At 35.2% G+C, this 17,097-nt stretch overlaps 2 protein-coding genes across 6 annotated transcripts; one reads left to right on the top strand and one right to left on the bottom strand.

Annotated features, from left to right (window-relative positions):
- Positions 1-205: 205 nt before the first annotated feature.
- On the top strand, positions 206-1,899 carry LOC109192787 (E3 ubiquitin-protein ligase PUB23-like). 5 transcript variants are annotated; one of them, XM_019343492.1, is made up of 3 exons: positions 206-1,543; positions 1,683-1,760; positions 1,794-1,899. In XM_019343492.1, the coding sequence occupies exons 1-2, from the start codon at positions 311-313 to the stop codon at positions 1,737-1,739; spliced, it is 1,290 nt and encodes a 429-aa protein (XP_019199037.1). In that variant the 5' UTR covers positions 206-310; the 3' UTR covers positions 1,740-1,760; positions 1,794-1,899. The 5 variants fall into 5 exon arrangements, with proteins under 5 accessions (XP_019199037.1, XP_019199041.1, XP_019199039.1 ...); XM_019343496.1 differs by lacking the exon at positions 1,794-1,899 and having other exon boundaries at positions 206-1,546; positions 1,691-1,768; XM_019343494.1 differs by lacking the exon at positions 1,794-1,899 and having other exon boundaries at positions 206-1,548; positions 1,683-1,754.
- A 10,516-nt stretch (positions 1,900-12,415) lies between these two features.
- LOC109192826 (protein LATERAL ROOT PRIMORDIUM 1) lies at positions 12,416-15,296 on the bottom strand. The gene is made up of 3 exons (XM_019343528.1): positions 15,293-15,296; positions 14,149-14,246; positions 12,416-13,982 (listed from the first exon to the last, which is right to left on the bottom strand). Exons 1-3 carry the CDS (start codon positions 15,294-15,296, stop codon positions 12,612-12,614), a joined length of 1,473 nt encoding a protein of 490 aa, XP_019199073.1. The 3' UTR covers positions 12,416-12,611.
- Positions 15,297-17,097: the final 1,801 nt, after the last annotated feature.

Raw genomic sequence — 17,097 nt, forward strand, 5'->3', positions numbered from 1 at the left:
TTTCAAGAATCTTGGAAAATGTCCAGTTATGAACTTTTCTTTTAATTTTATTCTCTCTCTTCTAAATTTCCGTGTGTTGACTTGCTCTTTGGTTTCCAATGATGATTAGTTGCATGTACCCTCTTTACTGCTGACACGGACAAATCACAAATATATATATATATAGACCGCCCATTGTTCAACTCCCTCACATACAAACATCATCGGTTCTGAGCGTTACATTCATCGCAGACAACACAACATCCTTCAAGCTCGTCGGATCTGAAAGATTGGTTGTTAATTAGAATCAGCAGCAGATAGATCAGAAGAAATGGATGAGGTTGAGATTGAGATTCCTTCCTACTTTGTTTGTCCGATCTCCATGCAACTCATGAAAGATCCAGTGACGGTGGCCACCGGAATAACCTACGACAGGGAAAGCATCGAAAAATGGGTGTTTTCATGCCGGAACACTACGTGTCCGGTGACGAAACAACAGCTCGTCACCACTGATCTCACCCCCAACCACACTCTCCGCCGTCTCATCCAAGCATGGTGCACTCTCAACGCATCCCACGGCGTGGAGAGGATCCCAACTCCCAAGCCGGCGGTCGATAAAGCCCAGATTTTGAAGCTCATCGACGAGGCCCGGAGGCGGCCGGAGTCCCAGCTTAAATGCCTGAGAAGGATAAGATCCGTTGCGTTTTCCGGCGAGTATAACAAGAAGGAGATTCAGTCAACGCCCGGGGCCGTTGACTTTCTTGTTACGGTTATAAAGAGGAAGGAGGTTGCCACGGGGGAGGACTCGGAGTTCACCAAGGCCAGCGATGAAGCGTTGACTATTCTCCACCATCTGGGGCCGTCCGATTCGGATCTCAAGAGATTCATCGGCGACGAGGGACAGTTCTTGGATTCCTTAATCCATGCCTTGAAACACGGGAATTATCAATCTCGAGCCGCCGCGATAATGGTAATGAAATCCGCTGTCGACGTGGCGGATCCGGCTCAGCTCATCGCCGCCACGCCCGAAATATTCGCCGAGACGGTCCAAATCCTAAAGGATAACGTCTCCCAGCAAGCCACAAAAGCCGCATTGAAGCTCCTGATGGAGCTTTGTCCGTGGGGGAGAAACCGGATCAAAGCCGCCGGCGCCGGCGCCGTCCAAACCCTCGTCGACCTCCTTCTCGACACGACGGAGAGACGGCTCTGCGAGCTGGCGCTGACGGTCCTGGATCAGCTCTGCGACTGCGCCGAGGGACGCGCTGAGCTGCTGGATCACGGAGCCGGCTTAGCCATCGTGTCCAAGAAAATACTTAGGGTTTCGCACGCGGCGAGTGATAGGGCAGTGAGGGTCCTCTCTTCCATTTCCAAGTTTTCTGCAACTTCTAGGGTTCTTCAAGAAATGTTGCAGGTTGGGGTAGTTGCAAAGCTGTGTTTGGTGCTGCAAGTGGACGCCAGTTCAAAGACAAAGGAGAGAGCCAAACAGACCCTTAGATTGCACTCTAGGGTTTGGAGGGATAATTCATCTTGCATTCCTCGTGCTTTGCTCTCTTCTTATCCTTCCTGATGATCCCTATCTCCTATCCGGCGAAATCACAGCTAAGGAAACGAACTTGGCAGAATCAGCGGGGAAACGAACTTGGCAGAATCAACGGGAAAAAGAAGATCTTATTGAGCTCGACTCTAGTCCTTCGACTTTAATTTCATCTCGTCTCCCAAAAACGTTAATTAATTGTGTTCTATTGTTTTGTTTTATGTAGATACTTCACAAAATTAATTGTCATCCAAAATAGGATACATGCATATATATCCTCCATCAAAATTGTAACTTTCTACAAAGAGATGGGCAGATCTACAAATTTTGCTAACATGTATTAGAAGAACCACCCATGACTAATTTTATTATGGGCTGATTATTCATAAACATTTAGAAATTAATTTTTATAAAATTATAAGATGAATCGACTTCTTATGTTCTTCATATATATTACCAAACACCTAATTATGAATTAAAACGTAAATTCACAACCATCAATAATTATAACAATGACATGTTCACGAAATTGTATATTTGTCATATTTTGTAAAAAAAAAAATTTTGAATGCTACTAGCTCTATTACGATGTAATAGACTGAGGCTCAAACTCATAATCTTCTAAATGGAAGTCCAACCCGGGTACCATTGGACCACATAGTCCTAGTGTCATATTTTAAAATTAATTTATGCTTATATGTGTGCATATGCATATATACATACACACATTTATAAATATTATTACAACATAACTTGGGTCTTTACTTGTTAGGCCTCCTATAGTTTTCTTTGAAGTTTAACTACTTCTCCCTGAGAAAAAGAAAATATATGTACAAAGTTGAGTTGACTAATATATAATTTTATTTTATTTTTTTTGGAAAACCAATAGTATATATGATTACTTTTTTTTGAAAGAGTATATATGATTACTTAGTTCCTTAATATAATTATGCTACAATTAGAAAACTCCATATTTAATGAATTGTAGCACTTAGATATATGAGCGTGGCCGGCCTCGACTTCCTAAATGAATTCATAAAGAACGAATTCAATGTACTATACGAATCTCGTTGAGAATAAATTAAATACACTTAAAACTGAGAGTGGACTTCATTATATGGATCGACAATTCGACACCGGACACCTCCAGCCAGATTTTAAGCAGATGGAAATGGCAAACATAGCGTGATTAAATGGATGGTGACAAGATTGAATATGGTGATAAGGCATAGATTGTTTGAGTTGAAAAACGATTGCAAAAAATATAGAATAAATACTATCTTGTTAAAAATTATGAGTGTTAAAAAAAATAAAAGTGTTTTTGTTAGTGGATGAAACAAAAATTCATCCTCTACAATTAGTAGGATAGTAGTTCAATACCTCATATATTGCAAGTGTAAAGTATATTTGTATTGTTATCGAAGGCGTTTAGTTTCTCATTTATCATCCCCGCGTGTGTATAAACAGGTTCAAATGAGAATTAGATTTTTCATAAGATTGAAAGAGTGAACTAATCTTATCCGTTCATCTAAGATGATCGAGATTAAAAATTAAGGAAAAATATGTGGTATTTCTATAATTACGATTATACACTACAAGAAAAATGTACAAAGATAACACTACAAAGACAACGATTTTTTGTAAAAGTGTTATCTTTGACTAAAAGACAACAATTTTGTCTAAAACTGTTGTCTTTTAAGCAACACTTTTGTCAAAGACAACGGTTTTTACCAAACTGTTATCTTTAGTGTGTTGTCTATCTTTAGTGTGTTGTCTATGTGTATTAGGACTCTATCTCCTAGTCACATGAGAATTCTTCTCTTTGTATATCCATTATATTATTCCTCGTCTGACTAGGACTCTGTATATCGCTATAAATAATCCTTTAATGTATATTGTATTATTCAAGTATTCAATAACAATTTATTCTTCCATAATTATTATTCTTCTTAGATTTATTTTTCTTATGCATGGAGTCAATCAAGTATGGACAATTTATAATAAATTATTTCTTTATGATTCTTTAATTTGTCGGCTAGGGTGACAATGTGGAGTTTACTTAATACGCACCATTTTGTCTGAGTATTAATTTAAATTTAAAAAAAAAACAAAAAAAAAAAACAAAAAAAAAAAACAAAGAAGTGGTTCAATTCCTAGAAGTTAGAACTAGTAAATATATACATAAATAAATTCCTACTCCGATCCGCAAATTTATGCACAAATATCCGTCTCGTTGAGCTAGGTCCCCCATTGATTGGTTAGGGCTGGTGCCTGGTGGAACTTTAATACTACCAAAATAGAGGGAGAAAATATATACTCCATAATAATATAATAATAATAATAATAATAATAATTTTTGAGGAAATAATAATAATAATAATAATAATAATAATAACAATAGAATTAAAAATAAAGAGAAGACACAATATTTATTGTGAGTTATTATTGTACGTGTTCTATAATAGGAGTAGGAGTGTCTTTTCTTGACCTTATCAAGTTAGCTAGGACAAGCAAGAAGAAATTCATATATATATATATATTATATATATATATATATATATATATATATATATATATATATATATATATATATATATATATAGTGGGACAGCTTTTGATAAACACCATGTAATATATAAATTTGCTAAATATTGTTTTTCTTTTTAATAGCAAGATTATTGTCCACATTAGGTGATAGTGATAGTAATGGTGTAGGGTTTACTTGCCACAATTATATATGCCGTGAAGCAATTTACATACATTAATGCAATCCTACGTTGTGCAATGAATTTCGTACCAAAAAATCTAAGATATATACTCACACGATGGAAAGAAAAGAACAACAAAACGAAAAAGGACTACATAAATTTAGGTCAGTTCGATCACTACACCAATGTTAGCAATATAGTACCCAATATTAGCAAAAGTCTAGCTTTGACATTTAAGGTTGTTTAAAAAAAAAAGAGTTAATACCCAATATAGTACTCGACTATGGTGTTATTATTCAATTTAGTCCTAAATAACTTTTTTTATGCTCAATTTAGTCCTCAATTTTGATGATTTTACACAGTATAGTCCTTTGTTAAAAATTATATTAATTGACTGCTAGAAATAGGATTGTAATTGTAATTTCTCATTACTGCTGCTTCCAGGGGCCTTTCACAGGGCCCCAAAATTTGGGGGGCCCAAATAGAGAACATATATATATATATATATATATATATATATATATATATATATATATATATATATATATATATATATATACACACACACACACACACAGAGCAGGCAATGCTGCCTGCTGTATAGTATGTGTATATATATAATTTTTTTGGCCGTTATAATACTTCGCCAGCAGTAGCTTAGACAATTCCCTATAGTGGCATCAATAAAGGGGCCCAAATTAGAATGTCGCACAGGACCTCCATTTTCATTGGAACGGCCTTGATTGCTTCTGTGCTACTTCTCTACTGCTTCTCTAAGGGCTGGGCATCCAAATCCAACTAAAAAGACTATTTAAAAAAAACTGTAGGCAAATATTTATTTATTTATTTATTTATGTTTGAAATTGATTTAGAGATGAAGATCTCCATTTTTGTGTGGAGCTTAATAAGGAGAAGAAGAATGAATCATCTCAAATGCGATGAAAGATGAGAAATTACCATAAGGATATTATTTTTAACAGTCAACTAGCAGAATTTGCAACAAAGGACTAAATTGCGCAAAACTATCAAAGTTGAGGACTAAATTGAGTACAAAAAGTCATTTAGGACTAAATTGAGTAAAATCACTATAGTCGAGAACTATATTGGGTATTAACTCTTTAAAAGAAATATGGAGATAATAATTAAGATGATTGATGGATATATTATGCGCGGAGCAAACCGACCCGAGGGAGCGGAACAAGAAGTTGGAGCGGCCCAAGACGGTTCACCTCGGCCCAAGACGTCCCACCTCGGCCTCAGACGTCTCACCTCAGCTTAAGACGTCTCACCTCAGCCCAAGACGTCTCACCTCGGCCCAAGACGATTCACCTTGCCCCAAGACGGTTCACCTCGCCCAAACGTCTCACATCGGCTTCAGACGTCTCACCTCAGTTTAAGGCGTCTCACCTCGGCCTAAGACGTCTCACCTCAGCTTAAGAAGTCTCACCTCGGCTCAAGACGTCTCACTTCGGCCCAAGACGTCTCACCTCGGCCTCAGACGTCTCACCTCAGCTTAAGGCGTCTCACCTCAGCCTAAGACGTCTCACCTCGGCCTAAGACGTCTCACCTCGGCCCAAGACGTCTCACCTCGGTCCAAGCTAAGGCGCCTAGGTCCATAGCGAGTTCGACCTAGTACGCCTCGGCACAAGGCACCTCGGCCTAGGATGCCTCAGCTACAATGGGCTCGGCCGTGGTGAGCTCGACCACGTTGCGCATGGAGGTCGGGTTGGGACATTTACTCTCTTTGGTTGTCGAATTCTCCAACGAAGAGAGTGGGGGACTCATGATGGATATATTATGCTCGGAGCAAACCAATCCGAGGCGACGGACCCGGAGCACCTCAGCCCAAGGCGTCATGGACCCGGGACACCTCGGCCCAAGGCACCATGACCCAAGCCACCTCGGCCAAGGCACTTGGGTCGTGGTCACCTCGGCCCAAGGAGCTCGGCCATAGGCCGGCTCAGGTCGTAATGAGCTCGGCTAGGCCGAGCGCCCCCTAACTAGCTCGGCCAGGCTGAGCTCGGGGTTTTAGGGGGGCGCAGGCGCGCTTTGGACCCGGTCCGGAGCTAAGACGCGGTCAAAGTGCCAGGTCCAACCACCCCCGGATTTAGGGGGAGCGGTTGGGGGTTTGTTGCATATAAAAACCCCTCACCTTGTCCTAACAAGGGACACCTGATCATTTTCTTACACACTTGGTCTTAAACTATCGCTGTAATAGCCCGACTATTATTATAATACAATCTACGATCTTCACGGCCTTACGACATCGTATTGCTTACCTATTTAATTGTTATTTGCATTTTTATCCGGATTTAGTGATTCGGGTCCACCTCGAGTAATTAAATTCATCAACGATCATGATGAATGTTGTCATTTAATTTGCATAGAAACTAACTTCTATGTGAATGTGTCTAATGTTCATTACAAGAAAACACAAATATATAGTGAATTTACGAACAGATTTTAATCATAACTAAATTAGCGACAAAATATAGTGAGAGAATTCTGTATAAAAAGTTGTGATAATATTTTAATGTTACGTTCTTACAATGTCAATTTAAATAAGTAAAAGAATGATTTGGGGATTTTCTTTTATCCACATGGTGTGTTTTCTATGGACATATGGCGTGCAATGTAAAATATGTATGTTAGAGTTCAAACAATATATAATTAATGAAGATTGTTTGTATTTTGCTATTTAAAATTTGTTAATAATAAAAGATATTCAAATCACATGAAAATGTTACATTGTTATTTCTAAAAACATCATATTTCAAAAAGCATAGCATTAAGCTAGGACCGTGACAATTAAAAAAAAATAATAATAGAATAACCATGAGGGCAAGGATTCAAACCCATATTCTTGGGAGTTCTACGCTTGAAAAATGTAACAATATAATTCCTATAAACGTCATAATTCAAATAGCATAGCATTAAGGACTGTGCCAATTAAAGAAATAAAAGGGATAACATATCATAACACTTAGTTTTATGATTTTTGGATAGTCAACGGTTGGCCAATACAATCGCTTAAAATAACAAGTATATGAAAACAAATATAGAGAAATTATATTTACTATATCTACTATCTACTATCTATCTACTATCTACTATCTACTATCTACTATATCTACTATACTAATAAGAGCCCAAGAGAGTTAGACCTATAATGGGTAGAAAAAATGGCGGTCAAATTTTTTAATCAAATGAATGGCTCAGATTGATCATATTTAAATTTTTTTCCTTAAGATTTCCTAATTTATCCTTAATGAATATGATTATCCGTTAACTTTTCCGTTAAATATTATCTTTTCTGTTAATTCACCGTTAACTTACTCATTGATTTCAATAATAAAGGTCTTTAGGTTCGAACCCCATCCCAATCAAAGTTGGCATAATTAGTACTCTATTTTACTATTATTAAATTAAATAATAATTTAGTAGCTACAACAAAAAATAATACATATACATTTCTTTAATTTAGAAGTATGTGTCTACAATGTCTTTATTCCAAAAAAAAAATATTCATTATCAATAAATTAAATAAGAGAAATAATTTCATTAGTTATATTGTCGTTATTTTTCTCCAATATAAAAATTCTTTATATTAAAATTCATCAATTGATTATTTTCGCTACATTGTCCCTACAATGCCTTTATTCAAAAAAATTATTCATTATCAATAAATTAATTAAGAGAAATAATTTTATTAGTTATATTATCTTTATATTTCTCTAATGTAAAAATTTTTTACGTTCAAATTCATCAATTGATTATATTCATTACATTGTCTATTATCTTTTTGTGCATAATTTTTTTTAATTAAATATCAAAGTTATAATACAAACTAATGCTATATATTTATTTACCAAGTATTTTATTAATACCATAAAAAATTTAAAAATATATAATTAATAAACCAATCGTATTAACTATTTGAGGGATTTGTTGACAATAAATCACACAACAAATTGAAGTGAGAACTACCCCGCAATACCCTTGTTTGACAATCAGTAGTTAGCGGTTAGTGTTAGCGGATTATATTAGCGAATTTAACACGCGAATTATATCAACGGTTGGTAAAAGGATATTTAAAAAATTTAGCTGTTTAGATTAACATGTAAAATGACCTAAGGGTATACATATATTTAATAATAATAATAATAATAATAATAATAATAATAATAATAATAATAATAATAATAGTAATTGTTTTAACAAAATAAAATAAATAAAATTAAGTCAATCATATTAACTACTTTGGGAGATATATTGACAAAAAGAGTATTCAAATCACACAATAAATTGAAGTGGGAAACTGTCTCGCAACGTCCTTGTTTGACAATCAACAGTTAGCTCTTCAATATTAGTATATATTTAATATTTTATGCCCTAATTTTTATTTGTAAACTTAGAATTGCCTATTTAAATGCGTAAATTTAACATTCAATTATCTATGCATGAACAATTCCAATATAATCTTGCCTTGATATACTTTAAAGTACTTTAAAAAAAATATTGGGCATTATCCTAATCGCGCAATGCGCGTAAAAAACTAGTGTAAAGAATAAATATGTTATATTGCTAAGAATTAATTGTCCCATTTTCGTATATATATACAGGGCTACTTATACATATTTTTGGGCCCGGAGCCCTACAAAAAATAAGAGATTAGATTGTCTGATATTGAGCAATCGTTATACCCTACACCACGGCGCACATAGCACTGTGCGCCGCGCGCCTCCCAAAACGACGTCGTTTTGGGAGGCACGGTAGGAAGTTGCTGGGATTATGTGTATTTGTTCACACAGTTATGTGTATTTGTTCATACAGTTATGTGTATTGGTTCATACAGTTATGTACATTTTTTATACAATTATGTACATTCTTTTTATACAATTATGTACATCCGAATCAGAAAATTTGTGTGTATTATGTTAATAGTTGATGTGTATTATGTTAAAAGTTTATGTTTATTATGTATTATGTTAGATAATGTATATTATCTTTTAAAAAGAGTATGTATATTTTGTTATATAATTATGTACATTCATGTATATAATTATGTGTATTCTAGTATAACAATTATGTACATTCTTGAACAGCGGGATTTTTTTTTAAAGAAAAAACTACTGCCATTCACTGGGGCGGGAAATTTCAAAAAAAAAAATTAAAACGACGTCGTTTTGCATCTGGGCGCATAGTGCAACGCGCGCCGTGGTGTAGGATATAAATTGCCCATATTGAGAGTTCTAAACTATATTAGAAGTGATAGACCCAATATAAAATAGGCCCTACCCTTGATACATCAATCATTATGCCATGGAACCGTGTTCACCATCCATGGTGAACACGGACCCAAACGGTAACGGTGCCTACGGGCACCGTTATCTTCCACCAACCTTTTTTTTTTGTGTTTTTTTTTTTTAATTAACAGCACGACTTTTCTTCTTCATATTCACATTTTGCGGTTTCACTTCCTCTTCGCCCAAATTATGAATTTTCTTTTTTGAGATTATGAATTTTCTGTTATGAGATTATGAATGTACAGAAAATTCATAATTACATAACTGTAAATTCATAATCTCATAACAAAAAATTCATAATTTAATAAATGTTTTTCTTTTATGAGATTATGAATTTTCTGTTATGAAATTATAAATTTTCTATTATGAGATTATAAATTTTTTGTTATGAGATTATGAATGTACAGAAAATTCATAATTTAATAAATGTAAATTCATAATATGAACATAGAATGCAAAACGCCGTTAACAGCACATTAACTAAGTTTTTTTTTTTTCCGGTAAATGATGCCGTTTGGAACCGTGTTCCCCAAGCATGATAAACACGTTTCCACGTCACAATTTGCGTTGATACATTAGGAATAATAAGCATACTCGGAACGTTATGTTGTGCAACCGTGTGCACCATGCAAGGCGCACACGGTTTCAATTCATAATTTCTATACTATAGATTCATAATTTCTATACTGTATATTCATAATTTTTAAACCGTAGATTCATAATTTAAATACAGTAGATTCATAATTTCTATACTGCAGATTCATAATATCTGTATTGTAGATTCATAATTTCTATACTGTAGATTCATAATTTTTAAACTGTACAATTATCAAATTATGAACATATAATTCTGTTATTTGTGAATACAAATCGAGTTGAACAATTAAGAATATGAACATCGAAAATTATGAACATAGAGTTCTGTAATTGTGAATATAGAGTTCAATAATTATGAATATATAGCTTTATAATTATGAACATTGAACAGTGTGCACCATGCATGGTGCACAACATACTACCATCGAAACTCCCTTGTCGTATCGTGCTGGGCCTTTTTCTTGGGCTTCCTTGATCCAATTGTTTTCCTTGGCCAGATCCATTTTTTTTCGAAACTCCCTTGCCGTCTCGTGCTGGGCCTTCTTCTTGGGCTTCCTTGATGCAGTTGTTTTTCGGTCAAAGTACCTATGAGGTCCCGGTACTATAGTGTTTTGTTCAATTTGGTTCTTCTACTTTAATTTTGTTCAATTTAGACCTACCTATGAGGTCCCTGTACTATAGTGTTTTGTTCAATTTAGTTCTTCTACTTTAATTTGTTTCGATTTAGTCCCTATACTTTAAAAATTGAAACAATTAAGGACAATAGCTGACTATAGTACAGGGACGTCATAGGTGGCCCGATCCATATACTTTCTCAAGGAGCGTTATGATGTGCAACTGTGTGCACCATGCAAGGTGCACACGGAATTGGATCCATAATTTTCTATACTATAGATCCATAATTTCTATATTATATATTCATAATTTCTATACGATAAATTCATAATTTCTAAACTGTAGATTCATAATTTCTATACTATAGATTCATAATTGTTCAACTAAAGATTCATAATTTCTAAACTGTATAGTTATCAAATTATGAAAATATAGTTTAGTGATTTGTGAATATGAACATTATGAATTTATAGTATAGAAATTATGGATCCAATTCCGTGTACACCATGCATGGTGCACACGGTTGTACAACATAATTTGCCCTTTCTCAATCTATTGAAGCACAAAGAGTCAACACTGCCTCCATCTCATGACCTCCAAATGAGAGAATCACTACATCCCATTTTTGCACAAGGTGCTTGACTGGCCCAATTCATTTAATTAGCCTGCTAGTATACCATCCAACAATAACCATACGAGAGCAAGGGTTCGAACCCACACTGTTGAGATAACAGTAGGCATGATCACGGTTCAATTCGAACTGAACCGTGCAGTGTTGAACCGGAACCAAAACTGAACCGTCTGTACGGTTCCGGTTCCGGTTCCATTGGTTCCGGTTAAGGTTCGAGATGAAAAGGAACCGGAACCTTACTATAAGGTTCTGATTCCGGTTTGTCCATTTGCAAAATCGAAACCGATGTCACCCCTAGATAACAGTGCCCCAAAAATTATTGCAATGTCAATATATCATACATAAAAACATCATATTTCAAAATTAAAAGCACTATGACAATTAAAGAAATAAAAGGATAACATGATGGCAAGAGTTTGAACTTTGAACCAATATCCTTGAGAGAGTTGTGCCCAAATGAAACTCAACTAAATTAGTTTAATCTGAGTATGTAGATACCTATGAAATATGTAAAAGTAATAATAATAAAAAAATTATATTATTATGACATTATCTATGGACAGGGAGGAAGGCTATAGTACAATAGAGAACTGTAACTAAAGGACAATTTTTGGGTCAGTAGCAATTTTTACACAGGGTTGGGCCATGGTTGTTTACTTGTTAGACCCATCTAGTTGCAGATCAGAGCAGCTTTCCATTTTGACACTCCAATTCATTGTGGTCCACATAATAGAACTGCCACCTTTTACCAAACTCTCAACTCTCAACTCTTTCAAAAATGGCGTTTTTATCTGATTTGACAGGACAAAACAACCCCAACCTCACCCATTTTAATACTTCTGGGCATGTTTTGCTCAAATATGAAATTATAAGAATGGAACAGAAACAATATTTGGCTTAAACTGAACAGTCAGACTCCATGCTTTTATTTTCATCACATTTTGTCCTGTCCAGACAAGACACCCACCATTTTTATGTTACCAAACATGATCCTCTCAATTCCCACTCATCACCATAGGGTCCAACCCAACATCACTGAATGTTCTAATTCCCAAAAAGTTCATCACTTTATCACTCACAATTAAGATCAAAGTTAAACTTTCTTAAATCTTAAATAATAACCAGAAACAAGTACAACAATGTCTACGAAATTTGGCAGGGAAGTACAGTATGTTCTTAAGCATCAGAAGATACAGACTTTATAAATGAGTACGATTTTATCAATTTCAATCTACTAGAAACTAGAAAGGGTTTCCAATACCAAAATTTGAACCCCCTCCCATTCCGAAAATGTCGTGAGGTTCTGACGATGAAGCTGCAAGAATTGGCGGCGGCGGCGGCGGAGACGAGGTTGTACCATGTCCGGAACCGAGAATAACGTTGTTACTGGCTCCACGGGCGCCCAAGTTTAAGTCGGATATGTTGGGGAATAATCCGGGGTGATGGGGATTGTTTCCGGCGTGATCGTCGCCGTCGTTATCGAGGCCTTGGTCGTATAGGAAGCCTTTGAAGACGTGGCCGCCGATTCTCACTACGGCCTGGTAAGCGAACTCGTCGTCTTCGCCGCCGTCCACCGGGCTCACGCGCACGCACCTGAACTCCGCCGGGGCGGTTACCTGCTTCGGCATCGACCCGCCGCCGCCGCCGCTGTCGCCGGTGTCGAAGCTTCTCGGCGTGGTGGCCGTGTTGTTTGAAGTCGATGTTTGGGAATTATTGCCCAGGACTAGCCTGGGTTTCTTGCTGCCGGAGGAAACTGACTGCGAACAAGACGCCGTCACGGCGGCGGGGCTGGAGGGGTGAGAGCCTTGCTGGCGTTCGCGGCGGCGGGCCGCGGGAACCCACGTGCTTTTCACGTGGGTCGTACAGTCTAACCCTCGACTCTTGCAACAAGTCCGGCACCTCCGATGGACGCAGTCCTTTTTTGCTTGGTTTCCGCAGTCTTGACAAGTCGAGGCGGTGGCGCCGCCGGCGCCACCACCACCGCCTTGAAGCTGAAAAAAACTCTGGGAATTACTACTAGGGCTGCCGTGGGGGTGCTCGCCCGGCTTCTTGGTATAACTAATATCCGCCGCCGCGCTAGTACTGGAAGAGTTCTGCCCAGCCGCAGCCGCCACCGCCGCCGCCGCCGCATCTTGGCTCTGCCACAGCTGCAATCCTCCGCCGCCGCGACCACGGTGGCTGCTATTCACCACCAAATCGTCGGCGAGCAAAGGAATAACATTGACACCCACTCCAACCCCGAGCGCGGTGGCGGCGGGGCTGGATCCGTCAAAGCTGATGCAGGCGGGGTGGTTCTGGTTATGGTGGTGGAGAAAAGAGGCCGCCGGCGCCACCACGAACATGCCCATATCCGGCGGAACTCCATGGTTGATCTGCTGCTGCATCTGCCTAGCGGAAGAGGAGCTCCACACCCCAACATGGCCTGCCGCAGCGGAGGCGGCGCCGCCGTCCACGGCGGAGTTTGGGGCTGCATTAAAACCTAAAGATAGGTCCCCAAAGGCTGCAGCAGCAGAAGAATGAGTAGCAGAAGAAGAAGCCACAGCCCAGTCGGAAAAATTACTATCTGAAGATGGTAACACCACCCGCCTACCAGTAGCCACAACTGCAGATTTCTTAATAACAAAAATCAAATCAAATCAAATCAAATCAAATCACTCCCTAATAAATCTTCAACAACGACGAACCAAATTAATAATCTGGTTTATGATATACGAATTAGGGTTTATAACATTAGATTATCGAACAAAATCTCCCATAATTAAACACTCACCGTCAAATCGTCAATATTCCGACGGAACGGAACCAGGAATCAGAACAGCCTTTAGAGGGTTTCGTCCTTTCTTTTCCTCTCTGTAGAATCTGGCACGGCACGTCTTCTTCACCAAAAAATCATCTAATTTATAACATTTTATTTTTAATAATAAAAAAAATATTAGTTTAATACATATTTTTTTACTTCAATGCATTTAAAATCTTCTCCGTGCTTCTCAATTAGTCACAAGAGTAATGTTTGGGAACAATAATCCAGAGTCTAAGATACTCTGTGCCCTTCAGACTTAAGAATTTTCTTTCATAATATTATGCATTTGTTGTCTAAAATAAATCAGTTTAAATTATCTATAATCAATCAGTTCAAATTGAGAAAGCTAATAAACAACTCATTTTATATGTTTAATAGAAAAATAGTATTTATAGAGATAATACTAATAAAGCATGTGTCAAAACTCATAAGATGCAATTAGATGACTATGAGCTAATAGGTCATTTGTAGTTACCAAATTCGCTAAACTTCAACACAATTTTATCTTTGAAATTTTATATCAAAAGAAACCACTTAAATGGTAAATGTTATTAATGTTGTCAAAAATGACAAGTTATAGAATTAGTATAATAATATTTGTATACTTAATAATTATTTGAGATTTAATTCATTTTATTGTACATCTATGTCTATATATAAATGTAAATGGTGGCAAAATTATAATGCGAGTAGAAAAAGTGTTAGTATAATCCATTATAATATTAGTTTGTATATTATACTTTTTTTTTCAATTTTAATCTTCATTTGTTTCCAATTTCTCCTTAGGTTGTTAATAACTTGTACATTTTGTTCACTCTTTACTATACTTACAAATTTTATATATATATATTTTTGTTTATGATGCATTGATTATTTTTATTATTTTTAATAAATTAAGTATTTTCATTAAATATTTATTTAATTGTTTAACGTATGATACTTGAACATAGAAGTATATATAAAAAAGCTTATAATTAATTACCTCAAAATAAGTGAATAGATTTGTGTTGTAACCATGACAAAGTAAAGATATACCAAAAGCATACTAGTTTTTAAGGTTTAAATTAGCTTAAATGCTAGTTGTTAACTTATAAGTTAGCAGCTTTCTTTTGAAATGCTAACCCATTAATTAAAGTATAAACATTAAACTAACTTATAAGTTACATATGTTAAATAGAGTTATATTTGTGACTTATTCTGAACACTAGTATGTACACATATTTGGACTCCTTGCTAGTAGTCCAAATATGTTAATAGCAATTAGCTTTTAAGGTACAAGTTTTAGGTTTTGTTTGATAGATGTTATTTTAGAATTTATAATTTATTTTAAACTACAAATAAGTTATAAATTTTATTTAATTAAACATTGAAAATTTAAAATAATACGGAATAATTTATTTTGAAATATTATCTCAAGTAGCGTTTCAACTTTCAAAATAAGCTTCTAAGTTTTTAACTTTTTTCTTTTTTTAATCTTTATTATTAACTATGTACAAATATTTAGACTCTTTTTGATACAGATCTTTATTATTCCAAAGATTGAACCTCAACCTTACATCTTTATTATTAATATACAGATCTCACAACAATCTATATTGATCAAAATTCTCTTTGAAAATAGGAGTATAAATAAATAATAAAATTAAAAAAGGGTGGAGTACATGAGAGGAGGGGAGAAAAGAGAAGGAGTTGTGCGGAAGAGAATAGAAAGGTGGTGAAAATAATTGGGGGTAGATATGGAAAGCGGGCCCACAAGTTGAAATAGACATAAAGCTGAAGGGTACGGCGGATTGCAGCGTCACGCCTCCCTTCCGTAAATTTAGGTTGGCCTGTCTGTCCGCCCTTTTCCCTTCCAACTCTTTCTTGAGCCCCGTGCCCCCGAGCCCCTATTCTTTTTTCTAAAATATTATCATTATTATAAATTAATTATATTCTTTTTTTTAGTACATTAATCTAATTATAGTATTTGTTCAACAAAATACGCGAACTATTAATTAACATGAGATTCAAAGTTGAGTCATTTTTTTATTAAAAGTAACAATAATGTCATTAAATCATAAGGGGCGTTTGATTCACGTAATCTTAAATTATCTAAGTAATCTGAGTCTTGTAATATTATATTAACTTGTTTGACTCAAGTTATAAATTACTTAGTAATGTTATATTATCTCAAAGTTGATGTGGCGGTAATGTGATTATCGTCATTTTCTTAGATAATTTTAGATTATCTTAAATTATTTCAACTTTGCCATTGTTAACTAATCCTTATATAATACTCCATCCGTCCTATTTTATGTGTCGATTAACGAGACTTGATTGAAATTTAGTATACAAAATTTATATATTTTGAAACTATACTAAAAGTACTATTAAACACAAAAAATTAAATTTAAAAATAATAAAAAATACTAAAGAAAATAAACAAAGAAGAAATAGTTGATTTGACCAATGAATAGTAAGTATGACAGATAAAATAAGACAGAGAGAGTAATAACAATAATAATAATAAAATAAATAAATATTTATATAATAAATATACATGTGTGTATATTTATATATTTAGTTTTTTAATATTTAAGCATTAATACACACACACACACACACACACACACACACACATATATATATATATATATATATATATATATATATATATATATATATATATATATATATATATATATATATATTATTGAGGACATTATAGTAAATTGATCGATATAACCTAAAATATAATCTTTAATCAAACAATGTAATATTATATTCCACAATCCAAACCAAACACAAAGGTAATCTTACATTGTCAAAATTCACATTACGTTCCTGAAGGTAATCCTATTACTTGGGATAATCCAAGATTCCGGGAAACAAACGCCCCCAAGGTATTTGGCAATTATATTTCGTAGAATTCTACTACATGTATTCTC

This window comes from Ipomoea nil, unplaced genomic scaffold, assembly GCF_001879475.1.
Source record: "Ipomoea nil cultivar Tokyo-kokei standard unplaced genomic scaffold, Asagao_1.1 scaffold1834, whole genome shotgun sequence".
Taxonomy (NCBI): Eukaryota; Viridiplantae; Streptophyta; class Magnoliopsida; order Solanales; family Convolvulaceae; genus Ipomoea; species Ipomoea nil.